This window comes from Aptenodytes forsteri, unplaced genomic scaffold (assembly GCF_000699145.1).
Source record: "Aptenodytes forsteri isolate BGI_AS27 unplaced genomic scaffold, ASM69914v1 Scaffold1, whole genome shotgun sequence".
NCBI lineage: Eukaryota > Metazoa > Chordata > Aves > Sphenisciformes > Spheniscidae > Aptenodytes > Aptenodytes forsteri.
The window spans coordinates 1,396,923-1,418,678 of NW_008795035.1; the positions used below are offsets into that span (position 1 = coordinate 1,396,923).

The following is a 21,756-nucleotide window of genomic DNA, read 5'->3' on the forward strand; positions in this document are numbered from 1 at the left end:
GATTTTGAATTCTTAACTTGGCTGGAGCTTTATTGATGTAATGTTCTTACATTTGTCAGGAAAAAAAACCCCTAGTGTGATTAGCATGTAGAAGGCTACTACTGCCAACTATGCATGTCTGGTCCCATTAGTAAGTGGATACTGTAATTTTTGAGCTGGGAGTGCAGAGTTAGCTTTATAGTAAGCTACTCTGTGAAAGAGCAAAGGGCATTGCATGATGAGACAAAGAACTAAATACTGATCCAATTTAAATTTCTAAAAAGCTATTGGGCTGAACATTTTTCTGAAGGTAAAGGAAAATAACCTGAACCAAACTGAACAGACAGATCTTCAATAGACAAGCAAAATATGTTATTTATCACTTCCCACAGGTATTGAGACAGTTTTTCTTTACTGTGAAATTAGACGGCCATCTTGAGCTATTTTCCTCTTCTATGCTCAAATAACCACTGCTGGAAAAAATGCCACCTTCTATCCGTGAGTGGCTGATAGTTTACACGCCTGTGCTGCCCACAGGACTGAAGCAGGTGACCAATGAATTACAATCTACCGTAGCCTCGATTACTGCAATTCCTTACCAAGCATTTTGCAGGGAAAACACATGCATCCAAAAAAAGTACGAGCATAAAACAGCATCAGTGCAAAATAGATTATAAGCAATTTTTTTAAACCAACCAACTACAGAACATAGGTGCTTATGCTGAATCCTTAGCAGTAAGAACCCACTGAAAGGTTTCTGCCCCAACAAACATCCTCCTTCAAAAGTTCAGCATCCATACCTGACAAATCTCCTGCCTATACATCACTTCCTAAGAAAGTCCATCAAGTCTTGTCAATAAACTGCTGATGAAGAAGGAGGTTTTTGTGTGCAGGAGGGAGAACTTACTCTGGAGATGCAGCTAGACTATGGAACTCGCTCTACCAAAAGACGTGGCTGAGCCTGAAGCACTATACTGTAACCGTCACTTGCCAAACTAATTTCTCCAACTTTCCTTTCCCTCAGTAAGTTCTTCACCCACACACAGACCTAGAATGAACCCACTCTTGTCTTATAAGTTTACACACCAGCCACTTCTAAGATTTACTTCTAGTACAAGCTGAGAGAGACAAAAAGTTGTATTTAAATATCTGAGGGCTGTGCTGGACACCCCAGAAATGCTTGGTTATACAAGATTAGTTAAAAGTATAGTGGCGCTTGTCTTTGGTCTTTGGGACGCAGGCTCTGAAGTGCAGTGTAAGGAGGCACAGTGTCCTCTGCAGATTTGTTTTGAGATGTACCAGCTGATTTGCACCCCGTGGACAGAGCGACTTCAGCCAGTACAGTCTAATGTGGCACAGCACGTGGCATTATGTGTCGTGCTGAGGCAGCTAGGACAATAAAGCTACTACTGTTCTAAGTTTGCTTGTTGAGACACTAACTTACTGTAATAGGTTTTCCAAGTTGTGTAAAACAGATTAATTGCTGATGACCCTTAACCTCTGGCAGTGAGTAATGCAAATTGTTTCACTTTGCGGAACTTTTCAGTACCTTTCAGTACCAGCTTGTTCTAACGCAAACTAGAGAAATCAATGGGCTTACTCAGAATATCGAATATCCTGATGATCTGATTTCACTGAAAAGCCACAGATGCAAAGAAGCAAAATGTCTCTGCACTACTGTGTCAAAACGCATTTCATGTTGCTCTCAAAAGGGGCTATGAATTCTGTGAAAGATTATGGCCTTACTCAGCAAGGGATGTAGTTTCATATATTTAAAAGTAAGCGAGTACATTTCCGAATCAAGCTGTTGCGTGCTGACTCCCAGTAACTATAAACTGAAGATATTTATGCTAACACAATGGAAAAACAATACCAAAGATAGGAAAAGATTCCAATCACTTGGAGCGTACATATGTAGCAAAAGCAATGGCTATTTTGTACCTCTGGGCTCTTCACTGTTCCCTGCTGCATTTTGTTCTTCATTTTTTGTAGAATCCTTTGAGATTTCGTATTCCTTTTCCATTCTAGCTGCTTCTTCCTTCGTACTGTCTGCTTCTTCACTACTCTTGTCTAAAGAAATAACAATAAGAGCAATTTCGTATCAAATGTACCAAAAGCACTTCTAAATCACATCAATACGATCTTCAGGAAGTAAAACATTTTGACTGATGATTGAGGAAGAACCTCACTGGAGTCTGGCTCAAAGTGGTTTCTAAAGGTCATCTCCACCCCAGACCTCTGGAAACAGGAATGCCCGTTTCTGCTTTTACAAACAGTAGCTGAATACAGGTGACTAAAATGCAATAATATGTAGTTCATAAAGGCACATTCCTTTGTGCAGAGAAAAATGATAGGAAATTTGCATTCACTAGATCCAAAGTTGACAAAGAATGATTTTTTATTATTATTTAAGTCTTAAAAAGCACTGATACAGCTTGCTTTGGTATATGTGTAATGTCTGGACTCTACTGAAGAAAATGACAGTGAATATACTTCTCAAAGATTGGACAATTAAGTAAAAATTCCTCTCGTTGTGTGTCTAGACATCCAAGCCGTGGCTACTGGTCCCCGAGGGACTGCATCTTTAACTAGCAGTCTGGCTTCTAAAGCAATTAGCATGCTTTTAACTGAATAGGTTAAAAAATGTGTTATTCCAGAAATATTGGAATTGGAGATTTCTGGTTATTCCAGAAATATTGGAGAAAATTGTAGAATAGGTACCTGCTGGCAGCTTTGTTCTGGTTTTAGTGGAAGGGTTCTCAAGCTTCTTCTTTGTCTGCTCAGCTATCATTGCATCTAAGTTTTCTAGAAATCGAGGCAAAACAAAACCAAACCCCAGTTATTCTTCAACAGATATGATGCAGAATCTATACTATATTCTCCGCAACACCAGTTTGAATGGTAAGTAGAAATCTAAAAGAACAGCCTTCATCCTTGCCTCTGAAGAATTAATGCAGAGCCACCACTTAAAGAACAAACACATAGCTATATGGAACTTTGATTAATCTTATTAAAAAAAAATGAACAACTAAATCATGACGACAGGTGTACCAAACAGAGCCAATATTCGTAAAGACAGTAAATGTGTGCATACATATTCTAATTATTTAAGTTACATAAGTCACAAAATATAGATAGCCATCTGTAGCAATTTATTCTGATGAAAGCAATGAAAGGGTTTAATTAACTTCACAAAGCATACAAGACTATGAAATATGTGCTTCATCCTGGTGGGAAAATATTATCCCAAACTGCTTATCTGTCTGGATTTTATATGGTTTCACCGGAAAAGAAGTCTAATAAAAGGTTTTAAATCATATTTAGATGAAGTAAATATGTAAATTGAACTGCTTAAACCAAATATTTTTTAAAGTTGCTGAGGTCAAGCATTTACCTGAAAACCCAGTAGACAGCCGTGGCCATATATACAGCTCTAGAAGTCTAGAAAATGTTTTTCTATGCAAATTTCAGGGCTGAACTCGTCTAATTTGAAAGTAAAAGCACCTTTTCATCAAGATGGACGTTTCAGATATAAACAGTGTATGCTTACGTGGGAAAAAACCAACACTTAATAGATATTCACAAATACAGATCATACAATGCGCCATATTTCCTCAGTCATATTATGGACATGGCGTAGAATTTTCTCTCCCTTTATCAGCTTTTTTTAAAGGTTCAGTTAAACATGGACCCAAAATTTGATACGTCAGCTAGTTGGTGGGGTATTTTTGAGAGATTTCGTTTTGAATTGTCAATATTCCCTTTATATAAACAGCTAAAATATTCAGTATGAGATGTGGTAACTGTGGCAGAATAGGTATTACAGGGCTAGCAAATATTTTCGATCATATCTTCTGTGTAAGGCCAACATTTTACTCATCAGCTGGGAGCATCTTTTTCCATCAGAAAGATACTCAGCACTGAAACCTAAAGATCAGTTTTTTAGCAAGCACATTTCTCTTCATGGCAGATCACCATAAGCAATTCTGCCTGCCATCTGATGCGAAATCACGTAATCCTGTCTGCCTGAGTCCTCTATATTTTGTTATTTGCATAAAATTAAAATGTAAGCAGTTTTTGTTGGCACCCTGCCTGATTGCACCCTGTCAATTCTACATCACATTAGGGTTTTTTTGTGAAAACTATTTTCATTTGGTACATATCCTTTTAATGTGATTTCTGACCTTGCCGTATGCCCTAAACTAAACAGGTCTGGGCTGGGTTACAAGCTGGATCAGACATACTGAAGAAGAAAAAACCAAGCTAGAATTACAGTGGTGGTATTGAAGCCTCACTAATCACTTGATCCAAAGCTTATTGAAAGGACCGTAAACATCCCTTTCAGCTGAGCTTAAGATACTATTTTTTATCCTGAATCAGTACCATACTAGTATTCCAGCAGGAATATACGATTTCTCTGTTGCAAGAGGCACAGTTTTTAGGATAAGATTATACAGGTAAGAACTTAAAAGCCTTTGTAAATTCAAATTAATAGATTATTCTCCTTCACTAATTCATGCAAATGCAAAAATGTCGCTGATTTCAGACCTTAATCCAGCAAAATCTATTAAATTAGGCTTAATTTTAAGTGTAAACATAGTATTTTAAAATAAATGGGAGTATTTAAATGTTTAAAATGCCACACATATGTAAGTGCATTGATTCATAAGTGCCTTTCACGTTCTGTCTTAAAAGTGTCTGCATTTTGGCACTGCTGCACTAAGCTTGTATTAGCAGAAAACAAGACTCCACAAGACCGATTTGTAACCCGCTTAGACATCTTTAGATTTAAATGTCTGCATACTGATAATATTTCCAAATGTTTTTGTTATGTTGACAGACTGCAGTGTTTAAAAGTTGTACACGTATCCACAGGCAGCACGTGCTACTGAAGGCAATAGGATTTATACTCCCCCATTATTCAGTTACTTCTAGAAATCCCATCAGGAATTCCACATTTTCTCTGAGTCTTTCTATTTGGCTAACAACTTCATTTTAGTTCAATATATGAGCAATAAACAATATTTATTACTACTTTGTCAAGTACAGTCACATGCTAATATGCATTGTTTTCCAGCCATATGCATTGAACAGCTACATGTGTATATGAAGTATAACATGGCGATGTTGACCACTAATGATCCAAGCTTTGCCACTAAAGCCAGACTGAGTATGGTAACAACTATATTCCATTTTCAAAGCTTTATTTTGTCAGTAAAGATATGGACGTGTCTATGTGACAGGCCTTTTAATAAGGACTAAATTTTACAGGAGAAATATTGAAGCTATCTTGCTAGCTGGATGGCACATCGACACGAATCTCAAGATTTCATAAGCAGGTGTATTTTCTGCGTGACAGAGAGGAGTTAACTACGTAAGCCTGTTCGTGTTTATGGGGATTATCTGGCGTACCTACATATGTATCATAAAGAGAACGTTACCAGAGAATCCCAGTTCTTTTTGAACAGGATTTATTGTCCTTTTTTCCTCTTCAGAACTAACGTCTTTAACAGCTGGTATTATTTCAAAACATGTTTGTACTTGTCATATGTGGCTAAGCCAGGGCTGAACAATGTTTGCTCTGAGTTACACTGATGGAGTGAGTCATCTTCTCAACTGAGATGTGCCTGGCCAGCAGCTAAGCAACTGCATGTCGTATTTGGAGGTCTAACAAGAATTGATTACTTTTCCGGTATCGTTTCCCTAGCAACGTGATCTTTTCAGAGGAAGAGTTCAGAAAGGTACTGACCTTTCCACAGAGCCGGCCACTTATTTGAAATGGCACTAATTAAAACAACAGAACAATAACTACTGAGCTAATGGAAGTGACCTACGTCGGTAAAATAGGTCACTCTGGCGGCCGGCTTTCCGCGGAGCAGTATAATCTCATCACTCAAATCAGACACCAGGAGTCAGACGATCTGCTTTCTGCCTTGCCTCACTTTCTAACTCGCTCTTTGATCTGGGATGACTCACTGAAGCATTCATGCTGCAGGAGGGCTCCTATTTTGAGTAGGCATTCCGAGACGTCCGAGGCCCAGTTTCTGCAGGCGCTACACAGCGACAGATGCTATTAATTGCATCTGAAAATGCAAATTCCCAGCACTTTCGAAACTCTGAAGTCCTTTGAGTTGGGCATTCAAAAATCTGAATTGCATAAAAGCAGAATGCTTATCTTTACTCTGGGAGAATGCACTGCGGTAACACCCTTTAAATCCATGGAAAAAGCTACTATGTGAAAAAATACTACAAATTAAATTACTTTGTTCTTATTAGAGAGGCGGAAACTAACGTACCCATCCGAGTATTTAACGGAATTGGTAATGGAAGCCTGAAACAGACCCTTCTCTATAGATAGACAGATTCACGGTGTTTTCCGGATGCTTGCACAGTTTCCAGCAAAGGGTTTTTCATCTGCATAATTGTCTTGCACCCGGGAGGCAGTTTCACGTTCTATCCTCATCAAATTGACTGAAGTGAGATTTCATGTCATTAAACTTCCGCAGAAAGACCTGCTTTGCTGTTCTGTTTTCATACAGCATAGAAAGGCTGTGTTTGTTTATTAAAGGAGAAAAAGGGATCATCATGGTACCTGAAATCAATCTTAACGAAAGCTACAAAATGAGTTTACTTAATGAGTTCATACCCTACGGCAGCTTCAGCCGGAAAGCTTTATGCTGATGACTGCTGGTGTGAGATGCACATATTTCGGGTATTAAAAAAGCACAGTTCTCCCAGGGCTCTTCCGCCTCCTGCAGCAGATGATCCTTAAGAGCTTGCAAGGCCTTTTTCCATCTGTGACAAAACTCAGGACGCCTCAGCATTTGCTTGTGACTATTCTGTGGGGAATAGCGTACCTGATTAATTCCTTGGCCAAATCCACCTTTTAGCTTACATGAGTGCAGGTCCAAGAACTGTCAATATCCAGTGGATTTTCACCAATGTAGCCAAAAGCAGAGTTTGACCTTTAGTTAGCTCCTATATGTAGCATGCATATGTCACATAAACTGCTTAAACTGTGATGAACAAGAGAAATCCCTCCATTGTGGAGTTACAGATGGGTGTCTCAGCCTTGCAAATCTCCTGTTCCTTTCCAACTCCCTGCATTACATGTCAAGATATGGCATTTTCTTTTCGAAAATTCCTGTTTGACTGATTTGTCATGATGGTGTGTCTGAAGCCTAACGCTGCCATGAGGAGTGATATGTCAGGTGACAAAGCCCAGAGAGTGGCATCACTTGGAAATGGATTACAGGCAAGATGGTCAGAGTGATTTGAAATAAAACAGCAGCAGTATCGCTTGGCAATCAGATTAAAAGCAACTCAAAAAGTAAAACACAATTAAACAGAGGTGTTTTGACATGAACAAAGCTCTGACCAAGTCTCCTTTAGTGTCCTTATTAAATTCCCTACCTCACGGACTATTTCTCGATTTATCCTTTCAATATTCTACAGGCATTTCCTTTGCATTACTCCAGGTCTCCTAGAGCTGTGTGGTGCAGTCCTTTCCCATCCTGAGGCTGCTACACGGCCTGTGCATGCATTTTAAGTATTTTGATAGCATGCACTTGATAAGCACGACGGTTTGGGACTGAAGCAGCACACAGCCGCCTCTACTGCAGGAGTGGGATGGAGCTTAGTTTTGAAAGTTCAGTGACACCCTCTTTACCCCGCACCCACATCATCATCTCAAACCATAACTTATGGTCTCAGTGCTCAGCTGTCAACAGAGAGATACTGAATTCAGAAAGTAAGTTTTTTTATGCAGCTATTAAATACAGTGAGAAAAAAATCAAAGCATTGCCCTCCTTCCTTTAGAAACACAAACCACTTGGTAGGATGCAAAACCTAGATTTTCAGGAACTAAGCAATATACTCGTCAAAAGAGACACTATGAGGAGATGGAGATTTCTTACAAAGTATCTAGTTGGGAAAGCATAGAGGAGGCAGCGAAGGGAAACGGAAGAAGAGGCAATATATTTGCAAGAAATGGCTGCAAATTTAAAGGGCGGATAGTGATAAGCAAAGGAATGAACCGTAATATATTCGGTTTGATTCTTGTACACATGATTTGATAGTCATGTAATGTAGTGGGAAAAAGAATTAGTAATACTAAAACTACTGGATCTCTCCCAAAAAGATATCTGAGAAAATTTAGATCCTACGGATACTGGAAATACCGTGCTCTCACACATACTGTCACCCTCAGGTGATGCCCATTTTACTGTAGTGTGTAGTGGTTCTGTTTTTTAAGAACTGTGAGGTTAGCTGTCACAGACTTTTCACACCATAGCTACCCATTTTTTTTTCTATGCAGCGAGAGTCTGAATGGGGGAAAATAGGAGGCAAGAACTAAGCAGTGGGGGCAAAAAAACATTCATGTGTTTGTGCAAATGCAGAAGTAGCATGGGACAGGCATGGATGAGGCATGGGATGAGGCTACAGAAAGAAAAGCTATAAAGTTGCAGTGGGGTCTGCGATCAACACACGTCCTAGATTCCAGTCTTGTCTGGGAGCTTTGCACACTCTCTTTTTGTCTTACCTCCATGCAAAGTCATCTTGGGTTTAACTATTCATATATACTTTACACCGTCCCTGCTGCTCCTCAGTATTCGGCCCACTGCCCCCATCTGAGGTACCCCTGATTTCTGCTTTTCAGATATGTGAGAGTCCTTGATCTTCCTAAGAACAGTACAGTATACTGGCATCTGTGTCACCTTAGTTCATCAGATACAAAATAAATAGCAGAGAAAAGAGAGCTGCCTGAAATTAAATAACTCCCACTGGCAGCTGTATGCATTGGTCATATGATAAAGTAATACTGGGCAAGGAAAATCACCAAAGGGAAATTCAGATAGGGAAAACTGTTTAAAGATTTTAATGCTTATGAAGAAAACCTACCGTAGCAACAAAGAGCCCTTCGAAGAAAAGGACATTACAAAAGAAAAAGAAGGTATTATGCATGAACAGTTCCCTGAATGAAATACTGTCATTGCCCTTCATCTCCCAGGTCAAAACGAAGGAAAGAACAAAAAGTCCACATGACACTGTCCATTTATCACTTGCAGCCTCTGGCACCGGTTTAGCCACACCTTCCCTCACCCCTTTCGAATCACACAGTCTGCATGAGGGAGCATCTGCTTCTGGAGACAGTGAGTAGGGGAAAGATGATGCCAGTCTGTGCTGTGATCTGCTCTTTGCCTCACGCTCTTGGCTTTGTGCCTGTTCTCGCCTAACTAAACAAATATCAGGATCAGACCTTTGGCCTGCAGCATCTGTGCTGATGAGAACTTCAGAGATTAGTCACAGTATTCAAACAAGTTCTCCTCTCCCGAGAAAAGGCCAGATTGTGTCTACTACGCATTGGCCTACGCCGGGGAAATTGCAGAGCTCTGCCCTCATCAGAAGTGGAGCTGTTGAGGGTACCAAGCGTGAATGCGAGAGGCAGAACAGCTCTTCCACATTCCTTAGCCCAGAGAGGCAGGGGCATGTTCAAAATCAACATAGGACTTTCCGCCTCTTCTATTTCCCCTGGATTTTTTTCATGCAGCCTCAGTCTGGCCAGAAGAGAATATTATAGTAAAACAATATCCCAACAGTAACTTTAGAAAAGGACCAAACTAATGAGCACACTATACCTCGGCAATAGCTCACCAACGAACCATCCACCTCCCTATTGCTAGTGTGTCTTGCAGTTTGGTCTTCTTTCCAATTGTCCATGGAGACCAAATGATGAGGGGGTAGAAGAGGTAAACAGAGACATCTGTTCATGCCCATTTCTAACCAACACAATCTCCTACTCAGTCACGGGGGAGAGTGTGGATTCTGACAGTGAGTCAGAGCCAAAGGGAGGCGGTGTGAGAGGTGGCTTTGGTTTGGTCTATGGAAGGAGGCAGCTGTGACTCAAACACTGCATACTGATGAAGCTGGAGCAATTTCTCTATTTTCCCTCCTAATTAAAGGGGGGTTTGCTCCCCAACCAGTCTGCTGTGGGCCGTGTGTTGTACACTGCGGCTCCAGTAAGCTAAATGCTCTACTGCAAGGAGGTGAAAAGTGGGATCTTCCTCAGAAAGAGCAAAGCTACAGAGTGCTTAAACTTAATTTTCTTTCCACTCCTTTGCCTCTTTCTCTTCTCCAACGTTGTTCAGTTGTAGAAGATACAGAAGCCCTGATTTAGAAACTGAAAACAAAACGACCAACCTCAATCATAAGATGCGATAAAATATGCATTATATGCAGGATCACGGTGAAGCTTCTCTATATCTGTGAGATAGAGAAGTACTGATGGCAAAAGTTTGTCCTACATGTACTAGCCAATAAATGAGAACTCCACACAAGAATACCACGTGCACATTTCCAAAGGGAGGGTGTGAGAGGTGGCTTTGGTTTGGTCTATGGAAGGAGGCAGCTGTGACTCAAACACTGCATACTGATGAAGCTGGAGCAATTTCTCTATTTTCCCTCCTAATTAAAGGGGGGTTTGCTCCCCAACCAGTCTGCTGTGGGCCGTGTGTTGTACACTGCGGCTCCAGTAAGCTAAATGCTCTACTGCAAGGAGGTGAAAAGTGGGATCTTCCTCAGAAAGAGCAAAGCTACAGAGTGCTTAAACTTAATTTTCTTTCCACTCCTTTGCCTCTTTCTCTTCTCCAACGTTGTTCAGTTGTAGAAGATACAGAAGCCCTGATTTAGAAACTGAAAACAAAACGACCAACCTCAATCATAAGATGCGATAAAATATGCATTATATGCAGGATCACGGTGAAGCTTCTCTATATCTGTGAGATAGAGAAGTACTGATGGCAAAAGTTTGTCCTACATGTACTAGCCAATAAATGAGAACTCCACACAAGAATACCACGTGCACATTTCTAATTTACATTTCTAGTTCATTGGATAACCCAACTTTCTTTTGGTTGGGGTGGCAATGGATAAATTTGCTACAAATCTACTCTTGTAAGCAGGAGAATATAATCAATGTACTGTGTAAAAAGAATTCATGCACACACACTGGTGCCTCTTCAGAATTTGCCTATCATTTCTGCAAGCTCTATTTTTGTTATGGTCCACTAGGCTCTGATCACAAGTATTTCCTAGAATGGTTCTAAAAATCACTCATTATTTTGGTCTTTATTAGTGGGAGATGATTTACAAATGTATCCGAACAAACTGGCAGAAACCATTTGTTCCTGCTTCTAAGCTGACAACAACATTATTAAAATAAATGTATTACAAAACTATAGTTTACATAATTACTATAAATAGAGCTTTTACCAGGATGGTAGTGGACTGATATGCTTTCAGTTTAAAATTAGCCAGATAGCCTGGCGTACACAGGAAAAGTCACTCAGCACACAAAAAAATTCCTCTTCTTTGTGTGGTGTAGATGAAGCTTTTCCTTAATATTTATCTGGTCTGTGACAGATGGCTCTGATAGAAAAGCTATCAGAGTGAATCTCCACCATGACACTACTCAACAGACAGAAGGAAAATGAAGGAAAGTATGATATTCTTCACAAACGAATATTCAAACAGTACAAGTATCTATGCAATGCGTTCCTTATTCTGCTCTGCTGAAATCAAAGTGAGTTTTGCTATTGGCTCAAACAGCACTTGTTCCCTTGAAGCACTCAGCACCAAGGATATAGTCCTTTCAGTTCTGCACGGAAAATTCAGTATCAGCTATTTATGCAACAGAAACAGTATGAATGCCATGAATAATGAAATATTTTATGCTGAATCAGTCATAACTTCTCTGAAAGCTTCTTGCTGCTTTCCACTGGTCATTATGTGGAGAGATTCCAACTCTTTCATTCCACTCTGTCACTGCACCCTTGCCAAGAGCAATCATTAATTCAATAACTGTCCTAAGCCCTTCCCAATGCTCAACCTGTTCAGTGATAACAGCCTGTGCCTCTGGCAGGTTGGGGCAAGGAAGGAGAGTTCAGCCGTTTGGGCAGCATTTGCTGGGTGCTGACAACCAACCCATAGGTGGGTAGGTTGATACCACAGCTGGATCTAAGTCACAAGCCACCTGCGTAACTGTGCTCCTGTGTCATATGATTAATTACCTTACGCTTTCTGTACCAACAAGGTTTGTCCATTCTTTTAATTGCAAAAAAATGATTTTAAAACAGCTTTCAGTCTTCAGAGGGCAGACAGGCTTTCGAGAAAGATTTCTGAAAGCCTTTGAACAGGCTAGAAACATATCACGAGGCTTTCACTCCACAGAAGAATTTGCTCCCAGCACATCAAAATACAGCATTCATAGTTAAGAAAGTAAAGAGTGATAGAAGATAGTGGCATTTTGGCACCAGCAGGGCAATTATCAAATAGGATGCATTTCAGCTGAATGCACATTTTCTATCTGTTAGTTACAGCCTCTCTTTAATGCTTCCAGAGCTATACTTTTCTGAATACATACTGTAAAAGGTAGGCAGTACTTCTTCTCCTCTTTCATATATATGAATACGTTGTTTTTGGCTTTCTGAGTTCTGTGTTACGGATTATATTTAGCATATGGAAAGCTTTTAAATACGTATTGCATAATATTGAATATGTGTATTAAAACATGAACTTCCTCTTCCTTGCATTTGTATGTGTGTGCATGTGTGTTTTTCTTGCACCACACTGCAGCTAGATCCTTTGTAACTTAAAGCTAAACCTAATAACATAATTCACTGCAGCAGCAAGATACTTTCCCCTAGAGTAGGATACAATGATGATGACATAATGCTGAGGTTTCCAAATCCCAAACCAGCTGTTACTGGTATATGCTTTCAAATTCACTGTCTCTGCATCCATGTGAGAGGCACAAAAGCTTGTGACTTGATTCAGTAAATGATTTATTATTTCGAATGTATAATTCAGGGACATAGCTTACGCATGGCTTCAGCCACAGAGCGGGGAAAAGTAATTTAGGCAGTTTCCTACTGTAATAGAACAGAGAAAAGATATAATCCATCTGCACAGACCCAGTAGGTATTTTCCACCAACTAGCATGGGATCTGCTCACTGATTTTGGACTGAGGGAACAACTAAAAGCTGCCAATTTTTTAAATTGTTTCTTCTCTCTGACAGATGTTCATACTAATTCCTTTATCTGCTATAAATAAACACAGCTGGGCATCAATCCCCTAACCCAAACTGCACCAAGAAACACAGTACCTATTCAAGTACTACTGGGTATATTATGTTGTAACTTCTGGTTGAATAAGGGTGGCAATAAAACTGCTGCCATGCTATGGATACTGCAAGAAGCTAAGATTCTCCTGTGCTTGCTGTTCTTGAATATTTGAGAATATTAGCTCAAAAAATGAAGGTCAGCTTTAAAGTCATTTCTCAACAGCAAGTCTAAAAAAAGAATACCACAGAAGCAACTTGAGACCTATGAGAAAGCTTTTTCCACTACAGTAAGTTGTTTTGATGGAGTACAAAATCCATCTCTGCATAAATCACTCATTTGCAAGGCAGAGTCTGGATACATCAGTTGATAGTCTTACTTTAAATCCAGACTAAATCAGACCTCTGAAACTCTTAACCTAATCCCTGCCCTCTGTACTATGTCATCATGGCAATTTGTTTCCAAGGTTACAGTATTTATTTACTCAAAGTAAAGCCAATGTGAACAACTGCCCTGAATTTTAGCAGGAAAAATGCATCCTTAGTGTAATTCCATTATCTGAGTGGTCTTGCGTCAGGGATGAATTTAGCCTATTAAGTTTTGGCACAACACTATCACTGAGGGCAGTATCTGCTCAAGCCATATTATCTTCATTTGCAGAATGACACTGAAACCACTGTGCTTGTAATCAGCCATTTCTTTATGCGCATCTTTCTTTAAATGTACAGGCAGCCGGAGAAATAAAGAGCTGAACTGTAGCAGAAGTTGTCCAAATATTCCAAAATTCAAGGACTTCTCACAGAAAATAAACGGATAATCTTGGTCAGAGATATAATGAATTCTTTAGAGAGGAGGTGCAATCATGCACTGAATGTGAATCATGATCCACTGGATTTTTTGTAGCCAAGTAATTGATAATCAATCCGTACAGTTACAGTTGCATCAATCAATCATGTATCTGCAATGGTCCATATCAAACAAGCCAGCAGAAGTCATGAAAGATCATTGCCAGTCCTATCTCTGTGACAGGCTGATTTATTAAGCTGAGAAATTGCCCTGATGTAAACAAAAACTTTTCAGGTTAACCCAGACCAGGACGACTTCAGAAAAATGAAAGGGTTGTGCAGAGCTTATGCAGATAAGCCCTTCTTCTGTAGCTCTGCTTGTTTAATTAGAAAGGCTATCAACAGTTAATATAAAAGAGTTTGTAAAAGCCGGGAGAGGTGTGTGAGAAAACAAAACAAAGCAAAAAACCAAAACCAGGCTGTTCCAAAATCCCTCTTCAGGAAATTATAACAATTTTACAAAATCTGCACAGCCACAGACTCTAAAATGGATCCAGGAAAGAGTGCTTCAAAAACTACTCCTGTGCCAAGATGTAACGCTTTCCATAGACGGAAGGAGTTTTGCGTGGTAGAAGACCATAGCATTAGGTCCCATCTACTCTAGCTACTTACGGATGACAGATTAAAGGTGCTGAAGTGCTGGGCTCTTTTTGGAAAATGCAGGTACCTGATCCACCTCAATATAACTGAGCAAAACAGTAATCTTCCCCTGACATAAAGCCATTGAAATCAAATGCGCTTCACAGGTGTGGAAGTGGAATAATCCTCTAAACACGTATCTGATAAAAACCCTTTCCTTCATTAGAAATATTAAAGCAGCATGGAATTCAACATTGCTATAATGAATGATTGATCATTTAGAAGTGCAGCTTTAACATTTTGAATGAACAAGTCTGAAACAGGACTCATAAGAGCAAGGAAGATGAGAATATGATTATCACGGTTGGTAGAGTAAGAACATAGCATTAATAGCACTGTTGCATAAAGTATGTACTCTCACCCAGATAGGAAACTCCTTCTTCTGGTGTGATTGTTCCATATTTTACCATCATCTTCACAAAATCAATCAGGGTTTTCATGATAGTTATCAAGGTCTCTTTCTCTTTTGCCTCCGTCTCTGCGTGAGGGGATAAAGCAAAACTAGTCAAAGACTTCAGGCAGCTCGGAAAAGCTCAGTTCCGCAAACTGCACCAACTTCATGCATAAAAAATGACCTACTCACTAAAAAGAAAATGCTGTGCTGGATTAGCAAAGAGAACTCCTATATATGTTTCCCTTTAAACTGCTCCTGCAAAGTACAGCTGAATATACTTTAAAACTTCAGGGTTTGGTTCTTCTTGATAGCTTTTTGTCTTGAAGGGCTATGTTATGGAAGGCAAATGGTATTAATTCCATTTTACAGATAAGAACACTAAAGACACTGAGATGAAGTGACTTGACAGACTTCAAATTGCTGGTCAGAGGGCAGATATAGGCAGATTTTTCTACAGTCTCTGTCTTTTTCTTTTATTTGTCTGTGAACTACTTAGTAAACCAGTCTGGCTCTGTATGAGGAAGATAGCTCAGAGATCCTTTCTCCTACAAGATCCATGGGTTCAATGACAAAAATATAAAGTGTCTCAAATGATATTGCTACCGTGCACACAGCCATGACTCAGGTACTGGGAAAACATAATATGACATGGTTGGGAGGATCCTGACTCCAGAATAGGATACGAACAATGATTTTTCATCATAAAAATCCATCTTTCTTGCCCATGCGTATCTCTGACTATCTTCACGATCACTGCTTCTTAGCTTTCTTTTTCCACTGTGTCTATCTGCTGAACAATATTACTATTTCTGCATTAGCAGCATGAAACTCCCCCATCACACAGCTACACAAGCTCTTCCCGCACCCCAGGTTGTCACTGAAGGACCCAAGAGAGCCAGGGGCACTGTCAGACAGGGACAGTCAGAAACATACTCCCAGCCTTGGCAGAGGGCCAGCCCCTTTGGAGAGCTGCTGAACAGGATTTTTATTGCTGCCTGCAATTTAACACACATCTGTAGGATGCAATTGAATCCCCTCTCCTCCAGCCTGATACAAGCCGGCAGGTGAACAGCATAAAGAGGGAGACAAAGCAGAGATGTGCAGCCAGTGGGACTTCATTCTATCTGCTTGCTAACCTGTTAAACCCAACATGCCTTTCTGCTTTGTGAGTAGAAAAAAGGCAAAGAACTAGCATGCAAAACTACCACAGGAAAATGAAAAGAACAGAAAGAAGAATACGAAGTTTGTCGATTGGACTTGAGCAAAAATATGCCCTCAGGTTTTTCATGCTAGCTCTCCACTCAGGTGTTTATGGGGACAGTTTGAAGCAAGATTAAGGCTCCTGCAGGACAAGGAATCTACAGAATAAATTGTTGCTGACTGTGCTGGAGAGAGCAGAAGATATGCTGGCTGCAGAGAGTGAGAGTGGGTGTGTGGTAGAGTGTGCTGACAAAGGGGCTGTGGCGAGGTGCCACAATCTTGCCTGCAATAACTGGAAGGCAATGATGTCTAGCACCGGAATAGGAAGAGATGTGGAGAGCTTTCATTGCAATAAACAGCAAACCTGTGGTTTGTGAAAAGGCTGGGAGGCTCAGACTCATTTACTGGTACCATCACTGTGAGGATTCTACTGTGGCTTACTCGTATCTCTGTTGGCTTAGAAGACACGGATGTTACTGGAAAGATCTCTGGAGAAAACAATTTGCCAGTTTTTCATCATGCCCTTATGGGAATGAAAAGAATTCAGGACTCCTGAATCCTACAGCACAAGGTGGGAAGGGCTACCTAGGTCACACAGTTTGCAGTTCTGAGTGCTGCTCCTCCCAATGTTTTGCCATACTCACTGATCAAATTAGTTTTTGCTATGCATCTTAGAGAACATTTTTAAAGCACATGGTCTCTTGCAACTAGGGAAGCTGTGGGGACGGGAAGGGAAAGGAGTAGGAAAAAACAGAGAGAATCTTAATTTTCTAATTTTTTTTCCTAAATGTTCCTGTAAACACATGATGAGCTCACCTGAGTTAAGACTTTTTAATAGTGCGTAAAAGTTTGGAAAATATTGGAGGTCTTCGAAATTATCTTCAGAAGGCAGCTCATTTCTTCTTTCCAAGATATTAGATGATGACCACGTGTTATCCAGTGTATCATCAATCTCTCCATTAATGAAACTATCCTGATCAGCTTTGCTTGGTGTCTCCACAAAAGACATAAAAAAATAATATCTATAAGCACATTGCTTTTGGTGATAAAGTTAATAGAGCAATAAATAGCATCATAATCTTATGTCAACATTTTCCTAATTACGATGTGAAGACTCTACTATTTTCCCAAAGTTATTTCAATATGGCATCTGGCTTAAACCTCAAAGTAACCCACGATTCGTTTTTCTATCTATCTGGTGGAATTTCTTTAAGAACACCTTTAGTTTCCAGATTGAACCAATTATTCCCTAAAGCAAAGCAGTGTGTTGGTCTACTTGTACCGTTTGGCAAGTGAGTCAAAATGATTAGCTAAGAAATTACCACTCTTTCCTGTTGCTTTTCTTTTGTATCACTGTCTGCTCTGCTGGGAGGGTAATCAAAATCTTCAGACTCCTTCTCACGATCCTTTGCTTCATTTGCAATTAGCTGTTGTAAAACCTCTGCCACTTCATCTTCCAGGGTATAGGCCTGACTCTCCGTGATCTGTTAAAATATTTGTGCAGAGTACTTATGGAATACGGTGTTTTTCCTAGATTAAACGTCAATACGAAGCCTGAGCTTTGTAAATAGGTTGCTTCAAATATGTTTGCTTCAAAGCCTAGCACAGCCAAATTAGGTGTAATACCTTCACTGATGTGTGTGTGTGTATACATATAGATGTATATACATGTCTACATTTAGATAAATGTATATATACACACATACAAACACACTTCAAATATGTGTGTACACATAAAAACCACCCACCCACACATATAGCCTCCAACAGGAAAACAAACCCGTATAGGGCTTAACACAATGGAGTCCAGCTTGAAAGATGGAGCTGCAAGTGCGGTATACCTATACGTGTATATTTGTGTGTGTGTCTGTGTTCTGCAACGTACCAATGTACAATTGAATAACTGCAACAGAACACAGTAATACAGAAAGGGAAAAAGCAAACAGCTTTCTATGGCATCATCAAAATGTTTTCTCTTTGCTTCGTAACAGCTGTCACTTGAACGAGAACTCTACCATGCAGCTGTCCCGCAGCTCCCTTTGTAATCAGTGGGATTCAGCATGCAATAGCTAATTGCAAAATCTAGTGCAGAAAAGATAAGGTTAGTATTTTAAAATATAAGGATCCCATATTGCAATGGCTAAAACCATTGAGACATCCAGAGGTCAGAGACAAACCCAGCCTTGCTAAAAATCAGTAACAATGAGAAATGTATCCTCAAGTAACCAGCATCATTATATGTCCGCTGATGACAATAATTACGAGGTGGATAGGAACGAGCTCAGACCTTTCCCCATAAACATCCAAAAGGAATTGATAATACAAAAGAACTCAGTGAGAATCAGAAGAGAAATTAAAGGAAAAATGAGGGCAGACATGGGAGGAGCACAGTCAGTGAATGTTTTCTCAACATCAGAAACATTCAGCAGTTTGGCCTATTTTGTTGCAAAGCCATCACAGGAACAACAACGTTACTGCAGAACTAAACCAACGTGCCCAAATGAGTCGAGAAGCTTGCCCAGAGCCTGAACCCCATTCATTTTTGCTCAAGTCAGCATTATTAGCTGGACACAGTGTTCATCCAAATTGTTTTTTAAAGGAGCATCAAACCAACCCACAAAACAGCTAAATGAAGTATTAACAAGATACTTACTAGCCCCAGACTTAGAAGCTTTGAAACGATCTTGTCAAACACTCCTCTATCATTTTCCTCATAAATTCTTGCAGCAATTTTTTGAACGATGTCTTCAGCAGTCAAAGGAGTGCCATCTAATTGATGGAGGCCATCTGGATCATCTAAAAGGATTACAGTTTATCTGTGTGCTGACTGTCCTAACTCATTTGGATTAGACATCTTGTAAAAAATATCTGCCCACATCTTTTTCTCTCCAGAACAAAGCTGCACTTTTTAGACACATTAGGAATATACTGTGATACACACTTTGGAATCCATTACATCAGTCCCAGTGAAAAGTTCTTCGTGTCCATTTTCCACATCTGCAATATGTCTTCCTGACTGCCTCTTTTCAAAGAGCAGAGATGAATGTCAGAAGCATACTCTCTTCTTTATAGAAAAATTTGTAAGAACGAGAGAACACTGCTCACGTACCTGCTTACACACATCTTCCTGGTATCTACTTTCATTGTATGGCCACTTAGATCAAAACAGATCACGACAAACAGCATACTATCTTCTTGTTTGGATTTCAGCAAATGAAGTTTTAATTATGTAATCATTACTTATGGCAAATAATATCATCATGACCAATGGGAAAGTGAATATGATGAGTAAGCTTTGGTCTGTGATCAGCACACTTTGATATAATTAAAAATATCCTGAGCTAAATGCTGCTCACAGCTCTCAGAGGACTCACTTAAACTACAAGTCAATTAACTACTCCTGTAGTAAAGGCAAGTATTCTTTGGCCTTCGGTAACTTCTTTTAGCTTTGTGATGAGGAGAATTATCTAACATGGCACATAACATCTGAAACAAATGTATTTGTTTTAGCTCTATATAAAAGTGCTGCTTCCTTTCAAACCAGAATAAATATATTTTCATTTAAAAATATGTCCCATTTTCCTTCCATCAAATCTAAATTGCTAAAAAACATAACACAAATTACACAGTTGGGTTTTCCTCCACGGAAGAAGACTGTGAAAATCAACAGCAGTTCTTTTGTACTGTGTTTCAAAACCTAATTGCAATACGGCAAGCTCCTACAACTGGAAGTAATTGAAACTGCACTCCAGTAACAAATAGAGCTCATGTTCAGCGGCGAGTACAACATTCATGATTGCAATCAGTTTGCAAGAGAAGTCTAACCTAAAAGTCACTGAAAGATGATTATAGAATACCTTGGAATTTATAATCCAGTCCACTTTTAGTGGAGTCATAGTCATCCACGAGCCTGCGGTTCTTGGTGGAGTCTGCATCATCAATGGCCAGTTGCTGTTCATACAAAGAGCTTCTAATTGACTCCCTCTCCTTTTCATTCCTCTCTCTTTCTGCTACTGCTTTTAGCAGGTTCAGGTCATCAACAAGGGAATAATTCCTGAACTCTGGCTTATTTTCTGGAAAATATATCAATGCACACATGACATAAAATCTTACACCTCTTTGAATACCATTATGAATATCTCTATAAAACCAGGAAAGATGTTTTACCTGTAGGAACTATTTTCCTATTCTTGTCTGCCTCAGCTTCAGCAATCTGAGACACAAAAATAAAACAAACAAACAAACAAAACAACAAACAGGCAGAAGGAATAAGTATACTAAAATGTGGGATCTCTTAATTTATCAGTATCAGCAGAAGCCTTAATGCCCGATCTTCACTCTTAGTGAGGAGTTTGCCTTAATAAGTAGAACTTGATTAAGCGCTTGGCACTTTTTGTCAGCACCACCGCACCCTCTTATCAGAATCAGACATCACGAGAAGCTGCAATAGACTTTCCATTTTAAGATAAATGCCAGTTACATTTTCCTTCTTCAATCCAAGCGCCCGCCATATTCCCGTAGGATGTCGATACAAAGGGGTTACACACCTGTGAGCTGTTGGAGCTAAAGACCTGCTTTTGGAATGCTAGTTCTTAAAAATTATTGAAACTCTATTTTGTACCCAACCCCATCAGTATTTACTGTAGTGACAAATCTGCTTTTAACTCATTCGTTAAGCCATTAGGATATTCATGGATCTGGTACCTGAAGGCTCAAAACATTATGAGAATACCAAACCCAAAAAACATTGTAAATATTTTTTATTTCACTTACCTGTTCCTCCAAAGGTCTTTCCACACTTAATTGTCTGTTGTGTATAGCTTTATCTAGAATAAACACACACACAGATATACTCAGTTATACGGTGCATGCGACTACAAAGAGGCAGCACATTTTTTCTTAATTTATAGTTTTCTCCCATAAAACATGGTGTCTTAAATATGATGCCAACTGCTAGTTCTTGTAAAAAAATTCAGTGCTCCTAGAAGAATGAGAATACAATAAAAAAGTCAAACATTTAAACAAAGCATGCTTGTCTGGGGCAGAGGGAGAGCTTCTGCAAAAGATGTAATAGAAATACAGATGTAGACTCAGTAACCCCTTTCTGATGAGAAAACTCATGAACAAATTAGGGGGAAAAATGCTGTAAGAGATTGACTAAAATAGCAGTAATCGGATTGGCACAACCAAGAGATTAAAAATCTCTTCCATCCAGAATACCAGGGGAGACAGGGAGCGAGAGAGAGAGACTTGTGCAGAAAGTGCTGCAGAATGGATGAAAACATCGCTTGGGAAAGACTGAAAACATTCGGAGCTTTTCCCTCTACCAGCACCTCTCTCTCCACTTCAATATCAGACGGCAACTTCAGCGATCCAGCGCCTTGCGCCGGGAATGTTGTTTCTGTAGGATCGAATTGCTTTTAGCCAAGTGGAAGGAAAGTTTTTACTTTCCTCTCTCTATACCCCGCAAAACTTTCCCCACCACCTCAAGGGAGGAAACGTCTCGGCGAAGGCGCTTACCTTTGCCCGCGGGTTTCGGGAAGCCATGCACCCGGCTCGCCAGCAGCGACAGCACCTGC

The 21,756-nt window shown here is 39.8% G+C and overlaps 1 protein-coding gene across 1 annotated transcript in view; it reads right to left on the bottom strand.

Annotated features, from left to right (window-relative positions):
• The window catches only part of SCG3 (secretogranin III), a 30,456-nt gene that overhangs the window by 5,764 nt on the left and 2,936 nt on the right, over nt 1-21,756 (bottom strand). The window contains exons 3-12 of the mRNA XM_009276602.1: nt 21,698-21,752; nt 20,951-21,003; nt 20,345-20,390; nt 20,035-20,250; nt 18,831-18,973; nt 17,500-17,661; nt 16,994-17,171; nt 14,945-15,061; nt 2,701-2,784; nt 1,921-2,049 (exon numbers count right to left, since the gene is read on the bottom strand). Of these exons, the coding sequence (XP_009274877.1) occupies nt 1,921-2,049; nt 2,701-2,784; nt 14,945-15,061; nt 16,994-17,171; nt 17,500-17,661; nt 18,831-18,973; nt 20,035-20,250; nt 20,345-20,390; nt 20,951-21,003; nt 21,698-21,752 (1,183 nt within the window). The remainder of the gene's footprint in view (nt 1-1,920; nt 2,050-2,700; nt 2,785-14,944; nt 15,062-16,993; nt 17,172-17,499; nt 17,662-18,830; nt 18,974-20,034; nt 20,251-20,344; nt 20,391-20,950; nt 21,004-21,697; nt 21,753-21,756) is intronic.